The sequence below is a fragment of the Cibotium barometz genome, chromosome 23, assembly GCF_041138505.1.
Source record: "Cibotium barometz isolate CiBa-2024 chromosome 23, ASM4113850v1, whole genome shotgun sequence".
Classification (NCBI taxonomy): domain Eukaryota; kingdom Viridiplantae; phylum Streptophyta; class Polypodiopsida; order Cyatheales; family Cibotiaceae; genus Cibotium; species Cibotium barometz.
The window spans coordinates 25,119,683-25,146,549 of NC_141068.1; the positions used below are offsets into that span (position 1 = coordinate 25,119,683).

The window sequence follows — 26,867 nt, forward strand, 5'->3', positions numbered from 1 at the left end:
TTTCTTAAGTGCATTGTATAATTTTGTTTCTCTTCGTAACCTATCCTTTTGCATATGGGCTATTTAATGTAGCTATTTTGTGGTGCGATATATCACTCCACATGGACCAACATGTCATATAATCCAAGCAAGAGCAAACTATTAATATTGACTACTCTAAAACACACATGACAATGCAAAAACAATAAACATCCAATAAACCTACCTTTAACTTACAAAAATCTAAACATCCACATGACAACGCAAAAACAATAAACATCCAATAAACCTACCTTTAACATACAAAAATCTAAACATCCACATGACAATGTGAAAACAATAAACATCCAATAAACCTACATGTGACACACGTCATATTTGTCAATAATATAAATTTGAAGGGCACATTTTCTAATAAAACCCATCATGTGGTAGACCATGATCCCATTACTTGTTATGATAAGGCTTGATTTGAGCATTTTAGCCTCAGCCACACCCCATTTTATGGATTTTCCTTGACCTTATTAATTTTTTAAGATTAAAATATATATATATATATAATTTAGTTGTTGCATGAAGTACTAGTTTAGTGGTTGTAAAAAAGAATCACACTGGGTGTGAGTTCACATTAAGGTGTAGATGTCCTCCAAGTATGAGGTGGTGGTGCTCAATTAGTTTTTACAAATGTTTTGAACATTAGAAACTTATTCACTACAAGCATTTGTTGTAAAAAAGACTCACACTGGGTGTGAGTTCACATTAAGGTGTAGATGTTCTCCAAGTATGAGGTGGTGGTGCTCAATTAGTTTTTACAAATGTTTTGGACATTAGAAACTTGTTCACTACAAGCATTCAAGCATTGGACACACGTGAAGGGAGCCTACCACATCTATTAGCTCTTGCATGACTTTAACAAAAATGTGTTCAACAAGGTTGAAATTTGAAGGTGTGCCCCCCATTTAATTTTTAGGCCTAGAAAATGACCTTGGAGAAGATTCCTGCATTTTGAAAACTAACTTTTCAATAAAATTTACTTCAACTTGTCTTCTTTTGATAGCCAATTGAATAATTATAAAATTATGGGAGAGGTGCCATCATTTTCATAACATAAAACAATCACTAAATATTAACACGAGGTATCTGAATAAGACGATCTTAACCCACACATCCACCCACCCTCGGTCCATTGCTCGAAAAAAACATATTTTCAACCAATCAAAACAAGGACAATTCTTAAACGTATCCGGTTTTTGTGTCTAAAATCTCTACCAGGTTTTATAACTAAAATATATGAAAAATCATTCCTTTATGTAAGGGCTACTTAAAATGTCAGCCCGTTTTTCTTAATTCTGAGGGGTAAAAATATACTAGAGTTTAGTGTTTTTTTCGAGCACCACCCCCCCCCCACACACACACACACACACAAAACACTCAAAATCATAACATTTTAAAACATCAATACATGGACCCCATCATATAATCTAAGCCCTAATATATAAAGGAATTGTAAAAATTGGTCGGTTTGCGGGCTTCACAATCTGCACATGTTTTGAGAAAAGTCACACTACTACTTGAGCACGCCCACTAACACGAATCATTATAAAGCCCTTGGATTTTTGTACCCTTCCGTCCCATGATAACTGCCCTTTTCAGATCAAATCCGAAGGCTCGCAAACCCACCTACATATTTGCTTTATCCAATTTACAAGGAAACATGGACTCTTTGTAAGGATTATCATTATCATTAACCCTTTGTGTCACCCTTGGTCCACCAAAACGATTAAATTACCTCATAACATCATAATCTATATAGACTATGTACATGTCCTTGCGAATTGATCGGCACCTTTATCGTCCTCCATCTCTCATATGTCCATGGATGAACTTAAGGTTTAGAAATTAGGGGGTGCTTTGATGAATTAAATGGTTTAATCCATTAAATGGCTTAATCCATTAAAAAACATGGGGTATTCCAGGAGGAGTCTACTATACTCTCTCTGGTGTTCCGTGTTTCATTCCATGTCTCAGACAAAGCATCTCTCTCTCTCTCTCTCTCTCTCTCTCTCTCTCTCTCTCTCTCTCCTCTTCTTTACAAAACATCTTTCTCTTGCAACTAATTTAAAACCATGGGATGTTTTCTCGAACTCTCTTCCCATTGACACTTGGTTGATTGAAATTGATTGAAATGAGACCTTCCCTTTTGAGTAGCTAGGAATTTCTAGGTAGCTAAAGGAGCCATTAAGAGTCATGGGATCTTTTTCTATTGACTTTGATAGAACCATTTCTTTATGACCTTAAACTTGAGTAGAAATTGATAAAGCCATGTATATAATGTGACCTTTAACTTTATGGGCGATTTTCACCACATTAACTTAGCTCATTCAAGATATCCTCATCTATTGATTTGGATTAGAATAATCTTTGCCGAAAAGTTTTTCACCTCCAAATTTTCTATTAATTTCTATTGTTATCCTCCATACGCTTCAATAGACCCATGGATGAATCATGACCATAAGTCTTTGGGATCGACTTAGTGAATAATAACTAGTTAGTGACCCGCACGTTGCTACTCACGCTCCCCTTCACGCTTGACTGGTGGAGCACGAGGAGGTGCCATGTGGCCGAGCCCTCGCTCGACCACGTGGTAGTTCCCAACAGCAGGTTAGTGTGGATAATAATAGGAACTCTTCATCAACTTGGTCTCTTCTCTGTATTCTCCAAATGGCATTGTAAAAATTTAATCCTATACAAGCACACAACGCCACCCATGGTCTTCGACCCTGTAAGTTGCTTTCTCGATGCCGCTATGGATGTGAACCTATTAAGGTTCTACATAGAGAGATAATGCGACAAAGAGACCATGAGGCTTGCGATGTATGTGATGCAGCTAAATCAAAGCCAAGATATTGAAGAAGAAGAAGATATGCAGAGATGGTGAAGAAGATAGGGATTGAGGCAATGGCAATGATATATACCTAGATGAATCCAAGAACATGCCCAAATTCACCTTTTAGGAAAGTGCATGTTATATACTCATGGTAGTCAACCCACAAGACTATATAACTATCAACTCCATTATGCATAGTATGGACTAGATACTATGACATCCCCACTAATGTCATCAATGCTGCCCAATAGTGAGTGTAGAACTTTGTATCAAGATATGCTCTCACACACGCACTCCACACACACACATAAGGGCATATATTCACACAAAGCCCTTCATACCGAGTTTCTATCAAACGAGGTAACGATGATGATGATGATCATGAAGGTAATGAGGCTTTCATGGGCTTTGGTAGGTACAGGAAGCCGGAGACAAGTGCGATCGAGAGGATGAAGAAGGCAATAAAGTGCGGGTAGATGCCTTTGAGGAGGTGCCCATAATCATGGATGCTCGTCGAGGGTGTCAACAATGCGAAGCTTCAGAGTGCTACATTTACTTGGTTTGTGGCACTTCAAACAATAGGCTCTCTCACAATGATGGTGAAGTTTTGACTACAACATGCTACTCTCCTCACTACTCCCCCTCGTGCTTGAGGGGGGAGCACGAGGAGTTGCCATATGGTGGAGCCTTCACTTTGGCCACGTGGCAGTGAGGATAAAGAAGATAGGGATTGAGGCGATGGTAGTGATGATGATCATCATCATCATCATCATCATCAAGGTAATGAGGGTTTCGTGGGTGCAAACCACCTTAATCCAGGAACATGAGTAACACCTATGCCACTAAACTCACTTCAACTCACAATGCATAGGTATAATGCTCGGGCAAGTTTAGGATTTGAAATTTTCAAATTGTTTGTAAGCTCATGCAATGGGAAATTTAGGATTATGTAGGGTTTGAATCAATCGAATGGGAGTAAGAGATCCTCATTACGATTAAGAATTAATTGAATTGATTATTTATCAAAGTCATTGAAATCAAGAGAACCACAACCTCCAGGTCCAGCTCTACCTTTTCTACTTTTGTCCAATCGATTTGTGTTAAACATATAGACCGCTTTGAACAATATATATTCAAGGTCATCATATAGACTTCCATACACGCAAGGGGAACAAAAACGACAATCATTCACCAAATCGATTGAAATACAGAGGAGGAGGAGGAGGAGGAGGAGGAGGAGGAGCACCTCGACCACCTCCTGCAACTGATCCTACAATTGCAGCCATGGCATTTCCTTGCCAATTGGCCACAGGAACACAATTATACTTATGTTGGAGCTTCCAATCCAAGGCTTGGCAAGCTCTAGAGCAATAATTAACGCAGCCACAAGCAGAGCAGCGTCTGAACTCGTGCCTCCGGGTCTCCGGGCGGCCACAGTTGGGGTGGGAGCAGAGGCGAAGGCCGGGCGGGAGGGGGTGGGTTTGAAACCAGGCCAGGAGAAACTCATGGGCGATGTGGAGCTTGGGAGGGGCGACGTTGCAGCCAAAATCACTGAAGAGAGCGCAGCCACTGGCTTGGAGAAACTTATATAAGGCGGGATGGCGTAAGAAGTCACTGAGATGGACGTCGGCAAGGACGGCCTTCTGGGCTGTTATATTGGCTTTTGTAGCAGCAAACAAACGCTCCCTGCAGCCCCTCACCCCGTCGTTAGGTGGCGGCAACTGCAGCTGCCTGTGTATCGTTTCGACCGCCGCCACAACTGAAGCCTCGCGCGCATTCGCCTCCAACATGAGACGCCTCCCATCAGGCACGTTCTTGGGCACTCCATAGCCGTCTTGAAGGCAATGGCCCAGCTCCCTCATCGCGTTCACGTGGCTCAGCGCCGCCGCGCGAGCACATAGCATCACCCCCGCTTTCAGATTTTTGTCCTCCCTGTCTCCTCCGCTACCGTTGAACTGTATCACGGCCAATGAGTGCAGGGCGTCTGCGTGTGAGCGTCGGGCCGCTGTGGCCATCATCTCCAGCCCTCCCTTCCGGTCCATCAAGCAGTAGAACCTAATCTGCACAACAAGCACACCGCGTTGTAATTATTAACAATACGCTAATTACGTCCACTAGAAATTAATCAGATGTGCATACAATATGCAATAATCATAATAATATACAATAATTAATCAGATGTGCAATAATCTTAACAATAAACATTAATTGAGGCAAATGAAAGGCATATTTTTTTTAAAAAAATACATTAGTTATGAAGCCCACTCAAGCATTGATTTGCAGTAACTTCGCCCACAAGAAACTGATTAGATATGCAGTTACAAGAAGATTATAACTGTGCAATTATAATTTACAGCGTTAGAAATAATCACTCACCATGCCCAGTGTGTAGCATGCCTCTACATTTCCAGCATCCGCACACCTAGCCAAGAAAGAGCTGGCACCATCGCACCATTGAGAGGCCCTCACTCTCAAGGCATCAACAGAAGCATTCGCAAGCACTGTTGAATTGAAAGCTAGTTTCTGAAACCTCTTACACCTGCACATCCATCAGCCTGCAAGCCCTTAGACAACAGTACGAAAATCAAACCCTGGATTTATGAAGTGAAATATTAAACACTCTACACAGCACATGACAAATGATTATAATCGCAATTAAGCCCCCCTGCGTTGGGTAGCTTGTCGTTAACGCATCTGCATAATAGTAACCTCCAGTATAAATGGTAGAAGTAGACCAATTCTATTGCAAATTAATCAACATTAGGGTGAAAAAGGGCACTTACGTGAACATTAAGTTGATAAGATCTGCTGGAGAATCAGCACTCGAGCTGAGAGATACAAAAGTGGAGAGCAGCAAATCATCAGGGAGTGCATCAAAGCTCCTACGAGATGCAATATCATCGTTTTGCAGTAGGCTAACTCTGGCTTTCTTAGCAGCCCTTGGGAAAGGGGAGGCTTCATTAGTGGCTAGTGCTCTCCCTAATCTGTTTTCTAAGCAGGAGAGAAGCGCTGGAGAAGGATGGATTGCTCGCCGTGTCCGCATTTTTATTGAATAAAAACAAGGTTATCTCATATATAAAGCATCCGAGTGTGCAGGAACAAGCCTGCTGTTGGCAACCGTCTTAAGAAAAACGGAAAGATAAGCTTTCAGCTCTCAGCATTATCACAAGGCATTAAGTGGATTGATATGATTGCAGGCCCCATTGATCAATCTTGAATGGGCTTATAGAAAGTTGAAACGGTGATGAATCAAATGAGACCTTAAATTGCATTAAAGGCTAGAGCTGGTAGTTGGCAATGTCTGGGCATTGCTTGGAAATCTTCAGTTTTGCTAGCTTGAAATGCTGGAAAGCCAATGTTCTGATTCCTGAAGCTAGCTAGCATTAAAGAGGAAAGTTCTTCTTTAGAAATTAGAAGAGCAATGGTGGGCACTCAATATATGGCAATAGTTATGGGGCCATGGGCTATATAATAAGATGGGGAAACTCTGTGAAAGCCTTGAATTATTGAGTGGTAATTAGGTATGGGGCAATGGGCTGTATAAAAAGATGGGCGAACTCAATAAAGCCTTTGGATTATTGAATAATGATGTGATTAGTGGGGTACCTTGCAAAGACTTGAGGAAATTTTTGAGCAATGAGACAAGGTGAATGTTGTTTTATATTCGTTAAACTAAACAGCTTCTAATGCTCCACTTAAACCTTGATTATTGATTGACGGAGCCGGGTGAACAATGTTTTTGGAGCGATTACGTATACATTTATGATACATTCTAAATTCGACCTAACGAACGGTTCAACGTGAATCGTGATCCTGGATTACGGCTTTTACTGACGGACGGGATGATTCATCGACGCTGACACGTGTCCAGAAACTTGAGCGGAACTGACTCGCGGCCGTCGGAGCAGAGTCAAAGGCGCCCGCGCCCAGCCCGCAAAAGTAACCACGTTGCGTGCACATCATTCCCATGTCAAGAAATAAACTTTTCATGTATAGGTTAACGCATTTCACAACTAAAATTTTTGAAAACTTGAATCGGTAAGGTCTTTAACTCCAAGCTTGCGTCTACACAACTAGAAACTCATGGACATCGACACAATCTCTCGCAGAAACTTCTAGCCGTTGCGCCAGTAGCTTCGTGTGGTGGGCGATGGCAGGCTGCGTCTGATAGCCTCTGTATTTTCTCTTTTTTCCTCTGCGCCTGCTGCCCAGAGGCTCACATCTTGCATCTTATTCTCCTCCTTCTTGACAGCACCCCCCCAGGTGCATGGGCACCGAGTGGAGGGGAACCCTGGAACCCCCACTCTGCTCAGAGCACAGGGGTCTAGCTCTGGGACTGCACAGATTTCACCGCCCGCTAAAGAGCACTCAAGCAGCATTTCAACAGTTCCTGCACTGGCCCCCTGCCATGGATGGCAATAGAGAAGCTATGCTGAAATATGAGCAGGTACTAGAAGATTTCCTGGACACCAAAAAACAGCTACAAGATTCCCCAGCCTGAGTGGAAGAACTAAATGTGATGCTGCTGCAGAAACAAGTCAAAGAAGAGGTTCAAACCAACAGGCAAACTCCAGCAAAGGTAATGGCCACATCAAGTAATCCCTCTTCCATTAAACCGTTGGTTTGTCTTCCAGTGGAGCTGGTTCAATCTTTGGAAATTGATTACACAGCTCGATGTTTAGTTGGTTTACTGTTCGGGCCAAGACCACCAGTAGATTTCCTTAGGGGTTGGGTCAAAGACAACTGGATCTCCATTGGTATTGAGGTAGAGATCATCCAAGCCCTGGGCCAAATGGGTACTACCTCTTTCTATTCAAAGACTGAAGTAATGCTCTTAAGGTCCTATCAGGTTCAGGGCAATGGATATGCAGGAACATCCCTTTCTGTTTCTTCAGTTGGTCCAAAAATTTTAACCCTCAAGGTCCAAAACCCTCAGCCTGTCCTGTGTGGGTTGAGCTTCCCAACCTGCCTTTTTACTTATACCCTTGGCTCAAAAAAATTGTATCTCCCATATGGAAAGTTCTAGGCATGAGACCCAAGAATGACTACAACCTAGCTTGGCATCCTCAGGTCCTTGTGGAAGTGGATCTAGATAGGCCTCTTATTGATGAGATTAAAATCAATGCGGTGATTATAACATCTAGCAAAGCATTCTATACAAACACCTTCCCAACGCATGCTTCCACTGTGCAAAGCAAGGGCATTGTTATCAGAGAGTGTCCTTCTCCAAATACCCCAATTTGAGTGCCATTAGTGCCCCTAATCTTCCAACAGCCAACCAAGCTCAGCCTATTGGAGGGAATAAGAATCTGACTGTGCCTCCTCCCCTTACTCTCTCTACCTCAAAAGACAAGGGAGAAAAGTTTACAGTACCCAATAGGAGGAAGACCTTTAAACACCATATTGGGGAATATGAGAATTTCTCACAAGTTTGGGACACGTGGTCAAAAGTTTAGATTAACCATAACTTGAACACCACTAATCCAAAATGAGCGCTTTATAGCTCTTTAGATTTCATTTTTCAAGCGCTTTCCAACGATAGGTCATATGATAGGGTTTTGAGAAACTTACAAACATGTTATCCATGTCCCCTTTTTTAAGTATTCAAAAATGAGAATTGGGAAATTCCCAAATTCACTAATATGGTGTTTTTAGACAAAATAGGGCAGGAAACGAGAGGGCATTTGCTAACTCCTTCGCCTTGCTAGACAACATCTCGGACCTTGATGATTCGGTTGACTCCCAAGAGATCATTCAGTCCACACCTCTGGATAGATCCAGAATTCTGGCCAAAACTAACCAAATGGACTATGACCAGGTACTCCCTCCCCACACAATGATGCCTGGCTCGTTGGGAGATAAGCAAGACAGGGTTAAGCAGTCTATGTCTGATATTAAAAATGGTATTCCCAAAGAAATGGAGATAGTCAAGGAATTGAAAAGAATGCATGCTCAGGTTGGATCCACCACACCTCAAGCTGCCTCCAAAGTGGGACCTAAAAAGGTCAACTCTCAGAAGAAAAAGGGCAAATGAGATGCACCACTTTGAATGTTAAGGGGATGACTGACCTTTCAAAAGTCCAACTAGCTAAACAATGGTTAAGGAAACAAGGTAGATTTGACTTCATAGCTCTAACTGAAGTCAAAGTTAGCGGGGATGAGCTTGAAAAAAGGTTGCTCAACATCTCTAAAGAGCACATCTGGATCTACACAGCCCACTATTAGGGTTTTGGAGAGGAGTGGTTGTGGCCATGCATGTGGATCATCAGAATAAGCTAAAAGACGTGAGGATTGATACGTTTGATCAATGGGCTGCATTTGAAATGACAACCTTCTCCTTCATTGGTATTTATGCTAGAGGTGCTCAGGCAATCAGAATCAGAACCTAGGGCACCTTGAGAAGTGTCCCTGATCCTATCATTCGTCGAATGGGCTTTGAACAATATGGTGGAATCCAAAAATGATAGGTTAAGAGGTCTGGGTCAAGTCAGAAAAGGGATAGAGCTCCTAGCCTGGCAACGCACTGCTGATCACTTTGAGCTATGTGACGTAGGGAATATTGGAGACTTCACGTGGCAAAATTATGCCCATGGGGAATTGACCAGGAACTCTAGATTAGACAGAGGATATATTAGCAAAACCTTGGGTAACTCCTACATCAGATGTGAATGTAGAACTAACATTTCTACTTGCTTCTCAGACCACTACCCCGTTATATTAGTGTTGGACAACCATGACAAAAAGGTCTATAATCAGTGGTTCCACACGGATCCAGCCCTATTTAAAATGCCTATTGTTCAAGAGGAAGTGAAAAGAATCTGGACTGAATTCTTCAGCTGTGGTCTTACCCCGACGAGGCTTGGAGTCTGGCCATCTAATCTACCCAAGCCCTATTGATTTGCATGAGGAAAGAGGTAACCAGAATTAGAAAAACAGAAGAGACCTGCTCTATCTGAAACTAAAAGAATTGGAAGTGATAGCCAATAAGGAAGACCCTGCTATTCAAGAAGCTGTTCTTAGTACACTAGGGCTGAAATTAGGAGAGAAGAGGAGTTATCCCAAAAGCACGTCCTCCTATTCCTTAGATATTGGTGGGCTGGGAAAGCTGACCTTCCCACTCCTGAGATGTTCAAAATGCTAAAAGTCAAACAATGTAAGGATGCAATCCCTACATTGCATGATCCCAACTTCTCAGGCAACGCCTCTGAGAAAGGGAAAAGAACAAGAGTCTTCAAGCACTTTAATAACATATTTAGTAAAGGGGGAGGGGTTACCAATGACCAACTCAAATGCATTGCACTCATAGAGCAGGTCAAGAAGCCAACCATCCCTGACACACTTGCTAAAGAGCTAGAAAATAATTTCTCCAAAGAGGAGATTAGCAAGGCCATAGACTGCCTACTAAAGGTGAGGAAAAGCCCAGATGTAGATGGAATGCTGAATTCTACAAGACGTTCAAGGATCTCTTGCTATCTCAGTTACTGGCAGTGTGGCAGGAGGCTGCCTCTTTTGGGGTGTTGCCCCGCCCTGAAGGGTGGATAAAACTTATCCATAAGAAGGGAGAGAGGAATGACTTGAGCAATTGGAGACCTATTACCATGTTAAACTGTGCTTACAAAATATTTGCCAAGGCCTTAGCTCTGAGGCTGTCCAATCAACTAAAGAATTGGATCAGACAGAAGCAAAAGGGTTTCATCAAAGAAAGGTACATTTTGGATGCCATTATCACATTGTGGGAGGGTATGGACATCCAGATGGTGAGTACTCTTTTTGGGAATGTCACGGCTAGGGTGAATGTCAATGGTGTGCTCTCTGGTGCTTTCTCCCTTACCAAATCTATCAGACAAGGCTGCCCTCTAGCACCCCTCCTCTATGCTATTGCTGCAGATGGTCTGAACTAGCTGATTAAAGATAGGATGGACAAAGGGGAAATAAATGGCATCTCTCTTCCCAACAATAAGCAGCTATGCACCCAAATGTTTGCTGATGATACTAATGCCATGGTTGCCAATAATGAGCTAAACATTAAGTGCTTTTGGGATTTCTTGGACATTTATTGCAGGGCTTCTGGATTAGTTATTAACCATAAGAAAACAAGTATCAGGACCTTCATTGATAAGCCTCCTGACTTGTTGATCCAAGATGCATGTAAAATCCTGGAAGAGGGAGTGATTTTTAGATTATTGGGCATTCCCATGGGATTCAAGGTCACCCTTAAGCAGAGATGGTTTTGGGTGCTAAATAAGGTGGAAGAGAAACTTACCAGATGGCAAAAAATGCATCTGAACCTGGGGGGTAGAAAGATGCTAATCAACCATTTCATTATCCCTTCTATCATCTACTTTCTTAGTGCTGGAGACCTCCAGACTCTAATCTAATGCAATTCATAAGGTTATGCAGGAACCATCTATGGGGAGGGGACCCCTGGATTAGGAAAATCCCTAAAGTCAGGTGGGAATGGTGCTGCTTGGATACAGGTAAAGGAGGCCTTGGATTCAAAGATGTGTCCAACAACTTGGCTAATAGAATGGCTGCCAAATGGGTGTTGTGAATCTTTCTTTACCCCTATGAAGATTGGGTGTGGTTGATCACTACAAATCTTGATCAATTCTAGCTCAAACAATTCCCCAAGTGGAAGAAGCTCCTCCCTCTCACAATAATGGCAAGCAAATACTTGGTGAAACCGATTGGCAGCCAATTGGTCTATTTGCTTTGGTTGGCTTGGAATGCTATCAAGATTGACCTTATCCTTTCTGAGAAGCCTAGTTACACATGGGGTATACATAGGAGAGACTCCATCTAGTGGCCAAACATTCCCCTCCCCCCAATTGATAATGCCCAAGCTGAAGTGGCTTCTTTGAGGATGCATAGGAAAGGAATCTATTGTTGGTGGGATATTTGGGACAGAGACATCAATTCTTGGATGTCCAGAGCTGATTTGATGAGAGACTATAATGTCTCATATGTAGAATTAGACCTTATTGGGGCAAGAATCAGCTTATGGCACTAATCGAACACTTGGCTACTGTCGATTAAAGATTTGCCAACTCACAAAGCTTTCAAATGGAAGAATCAAAAAGGACTACTCCCTATTCCCCCCAAACAGAGGACTGATCGCACTTTAAACAAGAGATGGGGAATCCTTCTGGACAGAGGTATTTTCTATTTGGTAAGTTATGGAATAAATATGTGGAACCAAAAAAAGGGTGCCTAGCTTGGTTGGTTATGTTCAGAGCTACTATGGACTCAGCTTAAAGCCCTCAGACTTAACATTGGGGATGGGAAGTGCCACAGATGCAAGGAGGTTGAGGATGACCTGCACATATTCATGTGCTGTCCTATTGCAAAGAAAAGCTTCGAGTCATTAGCCAAACACATTCAGTTATGGAATGGCTACACCCTTGGCTAGAAAAACTTGTTGCTTGTGGAGAAGGCATCGGTTGCACCTTGGAACTATGGCCTGTCTTGAGAACTGAACTGTTATGATGCTTGTGGTTACATAGACTTGATTCCATTTTTAATAGTATGCCTACTAACATTTTCAGGCCGAAAGAAGACTTGATACATGCAGGTGAAAGATTCATACAAAGACATGCAGACTTGATACATGCAGGTGAAAGATTCATACAAAGACAAATGAAAGACCTGGACACCAAGCTTCAGAAAGCTAAAGGAAAGCAAGTGGACTAGGTGACATAGCAAATTCAAGATCTGTTGAAGATGAGAGAGTTTGTCATCTCCAAGGATGTGTTGCTCATCAAAGCACTCTATGTTTTTTGAAAGTCACACTCAGAAAAAGCGAGAAAATCTGGAAACACAGCTAGAGATACTTCTCAATAAAGTCAAAGGCAAGCTTGTGAAGCAGCTATGGCTTGCATTGCAGGAACTATGGGGGTGATAAGAAGAGAATGTCATGTTCATGAACATTATACTCATTAGAGCTCTCTATATGTTGTAACCTGTCTCTTTCTAATCTCTTAATATAAGAAGCCGTTATTTGAAAAAAGAAACTCATGGACGTCAAAGATGGGTGATTAGCGGCAACGGACACAGGCAACTTGTTCAAAGACAACTGGTTCTCCGTTGGTATTGAGGTAGACATCATCCAAGCCCTCCCAAATGGGTATTAACTCTTTTTGTTCAAAGACCCAAATATGGCTCTAAAGGTCCTAGGATCAAGGCAATGGATGTATAAGAACACCCCTTTCTGTTTCTTCAAAAACTTTAACCCTCAAGGTCCAAAAACTTTAACCCTCAAGGTCCAAAGCCTTCAGCCTGCTGTCCTACGTGTGTAGAACTACCCAACCTGCCTTTTTACTTGTACCCTCTTGGCTCAAAAAATTTGTATCCCCCATAAGGTCCTGGAAGAGGGACTATTGGGCATTCCTATGGGCTTCAAGGTCGCCCTTAAAGCAGAGATGGCTATGGGTGTTAAATAAGGTGGAAGGGAAACTGGCCAGATGGTAGAAAATGCATCTGAACCTAGGGGGCAAGAAGATGGTAATCAACCATTTCATTATCACTTCCATCATCTTCTTTCTCAGTTCTGCTGCTCTGGAGACCTCTTGCATCTGATTTATTGCAATTCATACTATCTATGGGGAGGGGATCCCTGGATTAGGAAAATCCCTAAAGTCAGGTGGGAATGGTGTTGTTTGGAAATAGGAAAAGGGGGCCTTGGTATCAAAGATGTGTCCAACCTAGCTAATAGACTAGATACCAAATGGGTGTTGAGAAGTTTTCTCTACCCCTCTGAAGACTGGTCGTGGTTGATCACTAGAAATCTTGATCTATTCCAGCTCAAACAATTCCCTAAGTGGAAGAACCTCCTCCCACTCACAATTATGGCAAGCAAATTCATGGTGAAACTGGTTGGCAGCCAGCTGGTCTCTTCGCTAAGACTGACCTTATATGTTTTGAGAAACCTAGTTACATGTGGGGTATACATGGGAGAGATTCCATTTAGTGGCCAAGCATTCCCCTCCCCCAATTGATAAAGCCCAGGCGGCTGAAGAGGCTTTGAGGATGCACATGAAAGGAATCTGCAGCAGTTGGTGGGATATTTGGGACGACAGAGAAATTAATTCTTGGATGTCTAGAGTTGATTTGATCTGAAGACTATAATGTCACATATAAAGAATTAAACCTTATTGGGGCAAGAATCATCTTATGGCACCAATCAGACACATGGCTGCTATCGATTAAAGATATGCCAGCTCACAAGGCATTCCAATAGAAGAGTCAAAAGGGCCTACTACATATCCCCCCCAAATAGGGGATTGCTCCTATCCATTGCACTTTAAACAAGAGATGGGGAATCCTTCTGGATAGATCACAATGGTATTTTATGTTTGGTAAGTTATGGAATAAATATGTGGAACCAAAAAAAGCGTGCCTAGCTTGGTTGATTATGCTCAGAGCTATTTGGACTTAAAGCCCTCAGACTTAATATTGGGGATGGGAAGTGCCACAGATACAAGGATGCTGAGGATAACCTACACATATTCATGCACTGCCCTATAGCAAAGGAATGCTTTTGAGGCATTGGCCAAATGCATTCAGTTATGGAATGGCTACACCCTTGGCTGGAAAAACTTGTTACTTGGAGAAGGCATTGGTTGCACTTTGGAATTGTGGGATGTCTTGAGAACTGAACTGTTATGGTGCTTGTGGTTACATAGACTTGATTCCATTTTTAATAGTATGCCTACTAACGACTTCAGGCTGTTTTGCTGAAAGAGAACTTGATACATGTAGGTGAAAGATTCATACAAAGGCGGTTGAAGATTTGGACACCAAACTACTTCGTCTGCATAAGAAATCTAAAGGAAGGCAAGTGGACTAGATGATATAGAAAATTCAGGAACTGTTGATGATGATGAGAGAGTCTGTCATCTCCAAGGATGTGATGCTTATTAAAGCACTCTATATGTTGTAACTGCCTCCTCTAACTTCTTAATATATGCTGCCCTTTATTTGAAAAAAAAGAAAAGAAAACTTGAATCGGTAAATTCAAGACTAGACAAAATTACAATTGGTTTTTTTCAATTTGAGTCATGAAAAAAAACGGTTTTTTCTTGACGCTGATTTATGCCAATGGGCGTATTATGTTAGGTGAAATCAGTTTGAACTGACACAATGTGTGGCGTTAGATCACACCGTTATAGCTCACCCCCTGTTTTACATTGACATGTTTGCAATGCTTGTTGCCTCCCTATACCCAAACATTGATTACCTAGGTAGTAGGGCTTGTTTCCAGACATTTAATATTTTGAAATTGGTTTTTAGTAAAATCCAAGGTTATTTTCGAAGAATGAACTTCTCCCTATATTCATCTCCTCATGGATAAGGAAAACAATTAGTTCCTAACACTACAACAGAATGAGAGTTTAGTAGCAAAAATAGTAGCGCTTTTATAACTAGAAGGGTATGAAGATGTCGGGTCCATTTCACTGCTGCTAAAAAAGTTGCTATTTTTGCTGTAACGGGTTTGTTGCTCACAGCATAATATTTTGCTGCTATTTTCACTAATGGAGCAGCAAATGTACTGTTGCATAGTAAAAAAAGCTGGGGCAGACTAGGGAGTCTACATAGGACTCCCCAGTCTACAATATTTCACTGCTATTTTCACTAATGGAGCAGCAAATGTACTGTTGCATAGTAAAAAAAGCTGGGGCAGACTAGGGAGTCTACATAGGACTCCCCAGTCTACCCCAACTCTTTTTTTTCTAATGTAGACATAGTAAAACTAACACAACTTCATGTCCTACTCATCGTCTCACATGGACAAGTGTAATGTAAAACTTGACAAATACAAAAAAAAAACAATTGCAATTCATGGTTTTAGGAATGTCGAAATTCAATTACAATACTTGGCAAAATTACATAAGTGTATGATTCCAAAAAGCTCATAGATAAAATAAAGCATAATGAAAATCTATGGAGCTAGGGGCTACATTGAGGGGGTCTACATCTTATGCATTGCGATTACTATTGTTCCTTGGCAACTCCACCCCCTTCACTTCTCACATTTTCATTGCTTCTTGCTTAGACATTTGCACCACCATTTTAGTAATATGATCCTAAAACACAATATAACTAACACAAGTGAAAAGCAGTTTTACAAAAATAAAGAGGTTTAGGGTTTAGGAATGTACTTACTTTCCATGCTTGCCAAGCATGTCCTTTAGTAATAACAATATATCCTTCATCTTGCACCCTTTCAAATAGAGCTTCCAACAAAACCCCATTGTAATGAAAAATCATATTTATCTTGCGTAGGGGGGCGGTCCACTCCTTCAAGCTATAGACATACAAACAAATAAACATTGCAATTATGTTGTTATTTAAGATAACCTTTTTTAATTAAAAGATAAGATACAATTTGAGGCTAATATATGCCTACAAATATTGTTGGGATACTGACTCCTCCTTCACGTGTAACATTGCGCCGCAAGTTATTTGCCATCTATCCAAGAAAAAACATAAATACTTAAAACTCTTATGCATACTCCAATGCATGAGGCTTATGCATATAGCCTTATACATATGGCTAATGCATATAAGGCTAATGCATGCATATGGCTATAGCTATTGGCATGCATTGGAAGCTACCGGCATGCCTAGGTAGCTACCAGCATGCATCGGAAGCCACCGGCATGCATTGGAAGCTACCAGCATGCATTGGAAGCTACCGGCATGCCTAGGTTGCTACCAGCTTCCATTGGAAGCTACCGACATGCCTAGGTAGCTACCAGCAACATGTTAACTTTCTAGTAGCAAGGGACACATGGAAGCACGAGGCACATCAAAACCTTGGATAATAGATACCCGATGATTTTCAAGAAAATAGTTTCTCTGTGCCTTCCTGGGGGGCTACTTCCATCGAAGTGACGTTCGATCTAGGTCTCAATAGGTCAATCCTAGGCATTTTTCGCATATACACATCTTTGATTCCCTCTGCTTTAGCAAAACCTAGCTAAACCGAGGCTTTTGCTGGTACATGCATTGGAAGCTATCGGCATGTATTGGAAGCTACCGACATGCCTAGGTAGCTAACAGGCATGCCTAGGAAGCTACCGGCATGCATTGGTAGCTATCGGCATGCATAGGTAGGTAGCTATCGGCATGCCCATGAAGCTACCGGCATGCATTGGTAGCAACCAACATGCATAGGTAGGTAGCTATCGACATGCCTTGGAAACTATTGGCATGCCTTGGAAGCTACCGGCATGCCTAGGTTGCTACCGGGATGCTTATTCACAAGTCTCATGCATGTTGCTTATTCATAAGCCTCATGTGTAAAGCTTATGCATAAGCTATACATAAAGCTTATGCATAAGTCTCATGCATGAGGCTAAGGCATATGGCCATCTCTTGAGATAAGCATAGCTCTTTAAAGGCTATCTATAGAGCATGGAAAAATAACAAACCCTAAACTTACAAATCCTATAATATGTAAAAGCATAAGAGAAGAAACATACAAGAAAGAGATCTCTTACCTTGTGAGGCTTATATGTTTAAAAACCTATAAAATCAAACCAAATTAAGGAAAAAAAGTATTAATAACAAACCCTAATCTTAAAAGCCCTAAAACTTACAAACCCTATAAACCTGTAAAAGCATGAAAGAAGAAACATACAAGAAAGAGATCTCTTGTGAGGCTTGTATGTGTTGAAAACTTATAAAATTAAACCAAGTTAAGAAAAAAAAAGTATTAATAAAATTCAAGATCTCTTACCATATAAAGCTTTAATGGAGATCTCTTAATTAGAGAAAACGAAGAAGGGAAAATACTCATAATGTAACCGTTAAGCTTCACAATAAGAAAGAAAAAAGAAGAAAAGAAAAACTTAAAAGAGAGGAAAGAGAAAGAAAATACTCACAAGAAATCTTTCATGAAAAGCTTGTTTGCATAGGAGATAAAGGAAAAGAGTAGACATACCTTGCTTAAGCTTGAGGAGGATAGGATAGGAGAGGTAGAAGTGATAGATAAGGCATAAATCTACAAAAAAACTCATAGTACAAGTTTATTATATTCAAAAGATAAAAACTACGGCGGAAAAAGAAACGTGATGTTTTTTTTAGTATAGCAGTGTTTTTTCGCTGCTATATACATTGCTAAGAGTAGTGAAATTTCGTGTGTTGAGTAGCGATATTTCGCTGCAGCAAAAAGCGCTGCTAAGAAGCAAGAAAATGTTGTGGAGCAACGACAAATTGTTGCTCAGCATCGTTAAAACCCCCAATATTTTCCTTTCGAAAATGTTACAAAACACTGCTAAAAAACGTTGTTGTACACCCGATGTGTTGTGGTGTAAAAATCAAGAAAGTTCTCTCAAACTCCAATGGAGGTTTACAACTAACTATATTCCTTGCCAAGGCCATTCAAGGTCATTGAAATCATATCATCATTATCATCATACTAGTGATCTAGTAGAAGCAAGGGCTTACATAAGCCCTTTAACCTTGATCGAGTAATCATTTATACTCAGCTTCCCTCTGGTCACATTATGGAGCTCCTACTTTAGCTTCATCTTTCGAGCTTAAGGGTTTGTGATGTATGTCTTCACCAAGGTGTCCCAATCCTCCTTAGGCATTTGTGTATCCTATCTATGCACAATCATAAAGTCTGTCACACTGACAAAGAACCAGGTACAACACATTTATGGCTCTTTCAGGCCATGCTTTATATGCTTGCACCTACACCTGTTGTCGGGTAGGATTTTCTTCAACAATTTCTGGCTCTTTCTCATCACATGTAATGAATTACCAATGTTCTTTTTCTATAAGGAAATTGGTCAACAAATAGCCTTACCATTTATTTAGGCTTTGATGTCACTTTATGGCTTGAGAGCTTGCTGATGTGCAAGCATGCAAGCAAAGGAAAAGAGCACACAAATTTACCCTTTCCCATTTTCAAGACTATAAGAAAGCATAAAGAAGAGAACTTTGACCCCTACTTTGTAAACAATGTTGTGGTGTAGTGGGTAGGAGGTGATAGAAGGCAATAGAGCTGTTAAGAAATGTGGTGCTGCCAAAGAGCACAAGGAAGAGGTAGGGAGTGAGTTGAATAAGCCAAGAAAGTGTAAAGCCTAGCATGAAACCACATAAGCAAAGGGATTCATCCCACAGGTATATTTTTTTTGGCAAGCATTTTTGAGCGAGCACTTTTTGGTGTTTAGGCAAGCGGTTTCTCTCTCTACACTTCCTTCCCTCTACTGTCTTGCACATTGCAACTCATGGTGATAGTAGAGGAGAGGAGTAGATGGATACAAGAGCACTATACACATTGCAACTCATTTACAACTATCAATGCAACTTGTTTACAACTACCATTGCAAAGTCACCATATTATGATCGTAAACTTCCATTATATTCCCTAGAAAACTTACAAGGCCACAACACATTACATAAACACCTCTATGACATGACACGATCATTTGCACTTCTTTACACAAAGACACCATATGAAATCATTTTGGGACTCAACTATCATCTTTGCCTTTTCCATCTACCCTAACTTGCGAATGAAGGTGGCAACTTCAACTCTAAGAGAATCCTCCTTTGCCTCTTCAATGATGTCGAAAGCTCTCCATATCCCAATGTGGCTGAAGCTGCTTTCACCTCTAGCATGTTCTTGTTTGCAGGTCTACCGCGCTTGGCATGTTTTGAGCTTCTTGTAGAGCTCATGTACTTCAGACATTGTTGTCCATGCTTCTAAAATGTCATCCGATCTAGGTTTCCTTTCTTTGAGTTGCATGAAAGATTGAAGAGCTTTACTTAAGATGGTTGCAAATGTAGTAGTATTAGAGGGATTACTAGATGAAGCCATAACCATAGAGCTCACACCAAGGAGTCTATTTCAATATGAAGATATAAGGGGAGAGTGGTGTGGGATGTGTCCAGAAGAAGAGTATTGGAACATGGTAATCTCTACTATTTTTATAACTTTAAAAGGAATACAAATTTACTTTTTTGAACACTAGAATTCTTATTTTAAGCATTAGAATAACTACTTTAAGCACTTAATGTCTCGATCAAACACTCTTTCTCTCTTTCACTCTCTCTCTCTCTCTCTCTCTCTCTCTCTCTCTCTCTCTCTCTCTCTCTCTCTCTTGTGTTGTTGAGATCTCACTCCAATTGCTACATCTCTCTCAAAAATCAATGCCATGGAAGAAGAAAAAAACAAAGCCATTCATAACATGAGTGAACAACAATAATGTCTCAAACCAATATACTACGGGCATTACAAGCTACTGAAATACATCAATATGGATGCCGCACTCCCCGGTGGAAGAAGGAAGGTGGTATGGGGTAGGGAGCTCTACCAAATGGTGCAAGTGCAGGTGGAAAAAGTGGCCTTGCAAGATCAAGTCATGGTGCCCATGAGGAAACTGAAAATGAACCTACAAGGGATATATGTGGCATGACATGTTGATATTGGGACTCCATTGGAACCCCAGGTGGCCATGATGAAGCACTAGACTGTGTTGGGCTCATGGTGGGTACTGGGAGGACTGGAGGATAGGGTGCCCCCACGTCCATTTATTGCTCATCGAGAAATCTCACTGACCTCACCCCCCCTGAAAAATTGGTTACCCAAGTCATTATGCACAGCGGCAAGTGGTCTCGCAGACATGAACTAAGGCACGCCTTGTCACTCTCCATGCTAATGAAATGTCATTGCAGTGTCCTGCATGCTCTAGCCATGGTCCCAATACTAGCAAAGCAATATAGGAGTGCATGGCCCGATTAATGAACGTCCCGACGAGTAACCACCTTCCATGGTAGAAGCTCACAATTACCATATGTACACATGGATGACAATGTTTAAGACAGTGATTATATAACAATTTCACAACTCAAATCGTGCTTTAATTACCTTGCGAAAGGCTCACTACACTCAACAGTATATCGGATGGGATTCCCGTCTGCATCCAACTAGTATGGGGAGGTTTCCTCCTGGGCTTTCGGCTCCAAGAAGATATCGTCACCCACCTCAAAACCTCCACAATCTGTCATACTTTGGACGACTGGATGTACTCTCACTAGGGTGCATGAAGATAGTGATGACCAAAGCAGAGACCTACTTGCACACACTAGTAAGTACGTTGGGGAGGGAAATCATTGAGCTTCACTATGATAAAAACCAAAGAATCCTTCACTCACCTCTTCTTGGCCATCTTGTGATGTCATACAGATATCGTGGGATGTGCAAGAACAAATTCCTTCGCAATGTGAAGTTTCAAGTTCCTACCTCTTGCATAGCAATCCCCAGGTGGTGCTCCACACGTAGAGTGCACACCATAGTGCCATCGGCCTATAGGAACTCTACAGTAAGACAAAAGCCGACTCCACAAGTACCTCTCGAAAACATTCAATCAAGGAACCACTAAATCTCCCCTGTGGAGACACATATCTGTAGGAAAATCAGCCCACACCAAGCGCACACCTCCAAGGCTATCGAAGGCATCCATGTGTCCCCACCTCATCAAAGATCCCATGCATCATTGCAATACTACAAGATTCCTAGAACAACAAAGCATATAAGGAGAGTGAAATGCTATAATGACGATGAATGGAGAGATTCACTCTCACGCCTGAGAGATCGATCGTACCTGTGTTTTCACTTTCCCAAAAGCATGAGACAGAGGTGATCAATGTTGGAGCTCAAAACTAAGTGCAGGGGATCCACCACAATTGAACGGTAGTCTTCATTTACACAACACCAAATATATATATTATGAGTGTTGATAAATAAATGATCTAATGAATGCTCAAACATGTTAAGTTTATTTACAAACCTGCTCTTGGGTCTAACCATGTGAAGGGGTCACCTGCTCCTCACCATGTGCATGGGACTGTCGCTCATCTTCATGCTCATCATCCTTGGAATGGCTGTCCTCAGATTCCTCATCTAAGTCATCCCCTTTCCACTATGGCCATGACCTTTTCTGGGACGATGGAGGCGTGGATTTCTTACCCTTTTTCTTCTCGGGGGTCAATTCTTGCTCAATGGCAAGCTTCTTGCCCTTTCTGGCCACTGCATTCAACCAACATTAGAACTTTAAATTCTCAAAAAATAGGCTTCATACGTTGTACAAATTAAATACTGTACACAAGGAAACGTACTCTAAAATTGCTCTACCTCCTCTGGAGGAAACTCCCCCTCTGGGTAGTCTAACCACCATGGGCAAAGTATCCATGTGTCCTTGCCCCGAAGCTCATTGATCCACTCTTCGAGGTACAATCATGTCTCCTCTACCACCTCGGACAACACCCATGCATCTGAAAGGTGCTCGAGAATGTAGACCCAATCACATACACTACTTCTCCACCAACTAATACACAACCATTAAGGAAGTCTAAGAAACTAATACTAGAGGCATGACAACTTCTCCACCATGCAAGGTAGAAAAAAAGAGTTATGGTACTTTATACCTATACAAGAGGCGTCGTGCTATGCACGACGGGTGTGGTTGCTGGTCTCAGGATCCAATGTGGCACACATTTGTCCTTTCCACCTAATGAATGCCTTCTCGAAATGAGACTTCCTGTAAGATTTCAGGGCATCCGTACCTACTCCAAAGTTTACTCTGGCTCTTTTGTGCATGCCGACTGTTGCACAAGTGAGCCCGCTGCCTCCAGCTTCGCGTACAATTTTAGCATGTCAATTGGAACCAATACACATGATGATGGATCCACATGAAGAAGGCTTTGTTGGATGGCAGAATCTGCGCATCCCTCATATAGCGAACTCACCACCAACCAATATGTCAAGTAGCCTACATTTCTTGCAGCATTATAAACAAGCATCAGGTTTCTAATTACTATAAAAAACATGTAATGCATCAAGAGAGCTGGAGATCTTACTCTTCATTTGAAACATGTGCTTGAGCAATCTTTGCCAGCTTTGGAGCAGTAAAATTTCTAGCCGCCTTAGTACAAGGTCACTTTTTTAAAGAACTCTTTCCCACATTCAAGGTTGGAGATTTGTGCCAAGTCATGTCCCCTTTTAGTGAAAAGTGTCTCCGTCTCCTTTAGGGCATCCCTATAGTTCTTGTCAAACATTTCTACATTCATCATGTATTCTCTACTCCCTCGCTCAGGCAAGCCACTGATCTTGGCCTAGAACGTGGCATCGAAGTCTCCGACTGCAATGCGTTTATATTTATTTAAGAAACATACTTCGAAATCAAAACATGAAGAAACATAATTTGAAATCAAAACATAATGCAATGCACACACACCTTAAAAACTAATTGTGACAAGTGTACCATGGGAAGATTCAACCACACTTGGATCTCTTGGGTCCCCAATGAGTAAGCACGTTCAATGTCACTAAACTTTGACAACAACAATTGTGGATCAGCATGACCCACACGTTGCATCATAAATATATCGTGTGTCGTGTTTGGCACATGAATGGTAGTGACCTTGAAAATTTTACATGCATTTTAAACAAGGCAAATGATAACATACACAATGTTTGTTCATTTCATTATTAAAAAAAACATTGTACAATGCACTTACTTGTTAATCATCCGTAGAACCAACAAGAACTCTGCCTCCTCTTCCTCAAGGAACCGGAACACTCTGCAATTCACCTCGAGAATCCTCTCTTTTTCGACTCTATTGGTATTCACCCATTCTTGCCAAGCTTTAAGTTGATGGTTTCCATCCTAATCAACAAACATCTTCCCAAGCATGTGTTGCCATCCTTCAGTCTGCTCTAATATCATGTCAAATTCACCTTGACAATGATAGGTCGTGGCCGGATGCACTTCGACGGCGGTCGAAGTCGACGGCGGTCGAATGGAATGGGTGCTTTTCTTGGGAATCCCTCTGAGACGATGAATGCTGCCATTGTTGATTCATATTTACTCTCCTCGATGCTTTTGATCAACCCCTCGATAGAATCCTCATTCGTGCAAATTGCTGGGTTACAAGGAGGCAACAAAGTGGCACTCTAGGAAGGTGGTTTTGGTTGTTAACCAAGTGGTCCTCCACCCAATTCGTAGAGATGTGTCAATCAACCACTTGGCCAAAACTGACTCCTCTTCTTCTACAATCGTGGCACTAATGCTGGCTACACTATTGTCGATGGGCGCGTTGAAGAACCAGCTTCTATAGTCAACTGCAATTGTGAGGTGTTTATTACCTCGCTTGATGTGGCCACTTGTGCAATTTCATCTTGTGATCCAGGTGAAACCCCTTCGATTACAAACGAGTGCGTGGAGGCATTTTGTCTTGAATATGCATCCATATTTAAGAATAGTTCTTAAATTAGTCTTTTGTCATTAAGATGTGATGCAATTATTTTAAATTAATCTTTAATTATTATTAATTTTTTATTCCAACTACATGTGATGCAACTATTAATTTTTATTATTATTAATTTTTTATTCCAACTACATGTGATGCACTATCTCTAAAAAATTTTATTCCAACTACATGTGATGCACTATCTCTAAAATTCCAACTACATGTGATGCACTATCTCTAAAATTTTAGAAATTATTATGTCATTTATATTAATCAAAACAAGCTTACCTTGAGAATTTGGATGATTGAGAACTCTTCGGCGTTAAGGGCGGCAAGTGAGGACCGCTACCGCTTGAGGGCGTTGAAACCATTGAGCCGCTTCTAACCATTGAGGCTATGAGTGTTGAGAAAGCTTGAGAGAGAGAGAGAGGGAAAGTCTTTGTGTGGGAGAGAGAGAGAGGGCGGCTCTTTGTGGGAGAGAGAGAGGGCGACTATTGAGGGATTGAGAGAGAGAGAGAGAGAGAGAGAGAGAGAGAGAGAGAGAAGACAACCGTTGAGGGCTCACAAAGATCCCTCAATGTTGCCTGTGAGAGAGAGGGCAACTATTGAGGGATTGAGAGAGAGAGAAGACAACCGTTGAGGGCTCACAATGAGGGCTCACAAAGAGCCCTCAATGTTGCTTGTGAAATGGCTTTAAAAGTTATTGCACAGCCATAGCCACATGGCCACGCAATTGGCCACGTAGGCTAGCCGCGTCATGACTTGTGGCCTTCTTCATATGCCACACACGCAGAAAAGGCCACGCGGCATGCTGCGTGTAATTCCCATGTGCAGGTATTACAAGTGGTGTGGCCACGTGGGCTTAATAGTCCACGTGGCTAGCCACAAGACCACGTGGCTAGCCACGAGACCATGTGGCATGGCCACATGGACTAAATAGTCTACGTGGCCATGCCACGTGTGGAATACAACCCAATCAATGGTTGCACGTCATAGAGCCTAATGAGTGTGTTTCTTAAGTGTTGATGTTTGTAATAATGTTGGCATTACTTCATAATACCAACTTCTTTGATGTATTAATAATGCTAGCACTACTTCATAATGCCAACTTCTTTGATGTAGTAATAATGTTGGCACTACTTCATAATGCCAACTTCTTTGATGTAGTAATAATGTTGACACTACTTCATAGTGCCAACTTCTTTAATGTATTTGTCCAGCTTTTTATAGCTTAATGATGGTTATGTTTTTTGATGTTCATCTTGTAAACCATGATGAAGGAGAGAGAGGAGAGAAAGAGGAGAGACAGATGCTAATTTTTAGAATATATATATTTATTTATTTATTCATATTTTTTAAATTATTTTAAAAAATTAAAAAATAATAATTAAATTATAACAGTGGAGTTAAAAACGGCCAACCTTTTTAAGGGTGTTAATCACCATTCAGTACTTGTGTACTCCCTACCTATTGTGCCATTCTTTTTTGTTCTTGTGTACATTTTTGCTCCTCTTTACAATGAGTTGTACAATCACATTCTTATCTTCTAAGAAAGAACTAAGTTTCAACAATGGACGTGTTGTGGTGAGTGCAAAGTTTTTACATGAGCAAGTAGCTCCCCACTCATTTTATGAATTACAAGCCATAGTAAGCATTGGGACCCAAGAGTTGCACATCTCTCTCGAGGTAACCTCTAATCATGAGGGGGAGGAGTTCTACATACTTGAGGACTCTCTATCAGCCAATTAGTCGGCAATAGTTGATTCTTTATTAAACTTAAACTCACAATAAACAACCCACCTAGAGGTCTTTCAACTCAAAAGAATATGATAGATTTATGCAGCCCCTTTCAAGATAACAAGGATACTGATGCATCAAGCTCATCCAGTGTTGCAAGAGGACACGGTAAGAGCATTTTAGAATACCTTTTCAACATGAAGAAGGGAAACACATTAACAAATATTTTATTAAATTTCAAAGAGGTTATCAAGACTGTGGAGATTCCTAGACAATATAATGGTGATATTGCATTTGAGTTCCCACCGACCATGGGAACACACTCAAGAATGGACTCCATGGAGCATAAGTATGATCCCCACTAGTGGTCAAAGCCGCAAACCTCTAACATTGCCTTCCCTAGAGTATGCCGCTGAAGCCATTGCCTAGGTAGTTTGAAGTGTGTTAATGAAATTTGCCCACATTTAAAGAACCACGGGGTGTCAAATACATCACATTTTACTGGAAGCATGCTAAAGGCACCAACCATTAGAGAGGAGTGTAGCAATCCATCTGGGAAGCTCCTTTGCCATTACTATTTAGTTCTAGCGATGTGCATTGCTAGATGCAATTGCTACATCTATTATGTGATGCCCTTTAACGAGATGATGAGGAAATTAATGACACACATCGGCACCCATCAACATACTATACGTGCAGGCACATCAAAGGCACTAATTGATAGGATAAGGCAAATGGTGTCCAGGGTTCTAGGGGTGGATCACAATGCTAGGGCAAGGAAGGTACAAATGTGTGTGGCAAAAGAAATTGTAATGGCAGCACTAGCACAAGAAGGTTGTTCCTCACATTTCGTTGGGGAACAAGAGTTCATCAACATTGCAAAGGAGATGGGACCACTAGTGAAAGACAACTGGTAAACTAATCTGGTTGGGAAATTAGGTTTGTGTAAAAGAGTAATTAAAATCTGGTTGGGAAATTAGGTTTGTGTAAAAGAGCTATT

The 26,867-nt window shown here is 41.3% G+C and overlaps 1 protein-coding gene across 1 annotated transcript; it reads right to left on the bottom strand.

Moving 5' to 3' along the window:
* Positions 1-3,983: 3,983 nt before the first annotated feature.
* Positions 3,984-6,339, bottom strand: LOC147625776 (F-box protein At1g67340-like). The gene is made up of 3 exons (XM_086817336.1): positions 5,650-6,339; positions 5,243-5,405; positions 3,984-4,926 (listed from the first exon to the last, which is right to left on the bottom strand). Exons 1-3 carry the CDS (start codon positions 5,907-5,909, stop codon positions 4,051-4,053), a joined length of 1,299 nt encoding a protein of 432 aa, XP_086673462.1. The 5' UTR covers positions 5,910-6,339; the 3' UTR covers positions 3,984-4,050.
* Between the last annotated feature and the right edge of the window lie 20,528 nt (positions 6,340-26,867).

Excerpts from the sequence above, each read along its gene's own strand:
- LOC147625776 (XM_086817336.1), bottom strand. The coding sequence starts at position 5,909 with ATGCGGACACGGCGAGCAATCCATCCTTCTCCAGCGCTTCTCTCCTGC. Across the intron at positions 5,406-5,649 it reads CTTATCAACTTAATGTTCAC|GTGTAAGAGGTTTCAGAAAC; the intron begins GTAAGTGCCCTT and ends ATGGATGTGCAG. Across the intron at positions 4,927-5,242 it reads CATGCTACACACTGGGCATG|ATTAGGTTCTACTGCTTGAT; the intron begins GTGAGTGATTAT and ends CTTGTTGTGCAG.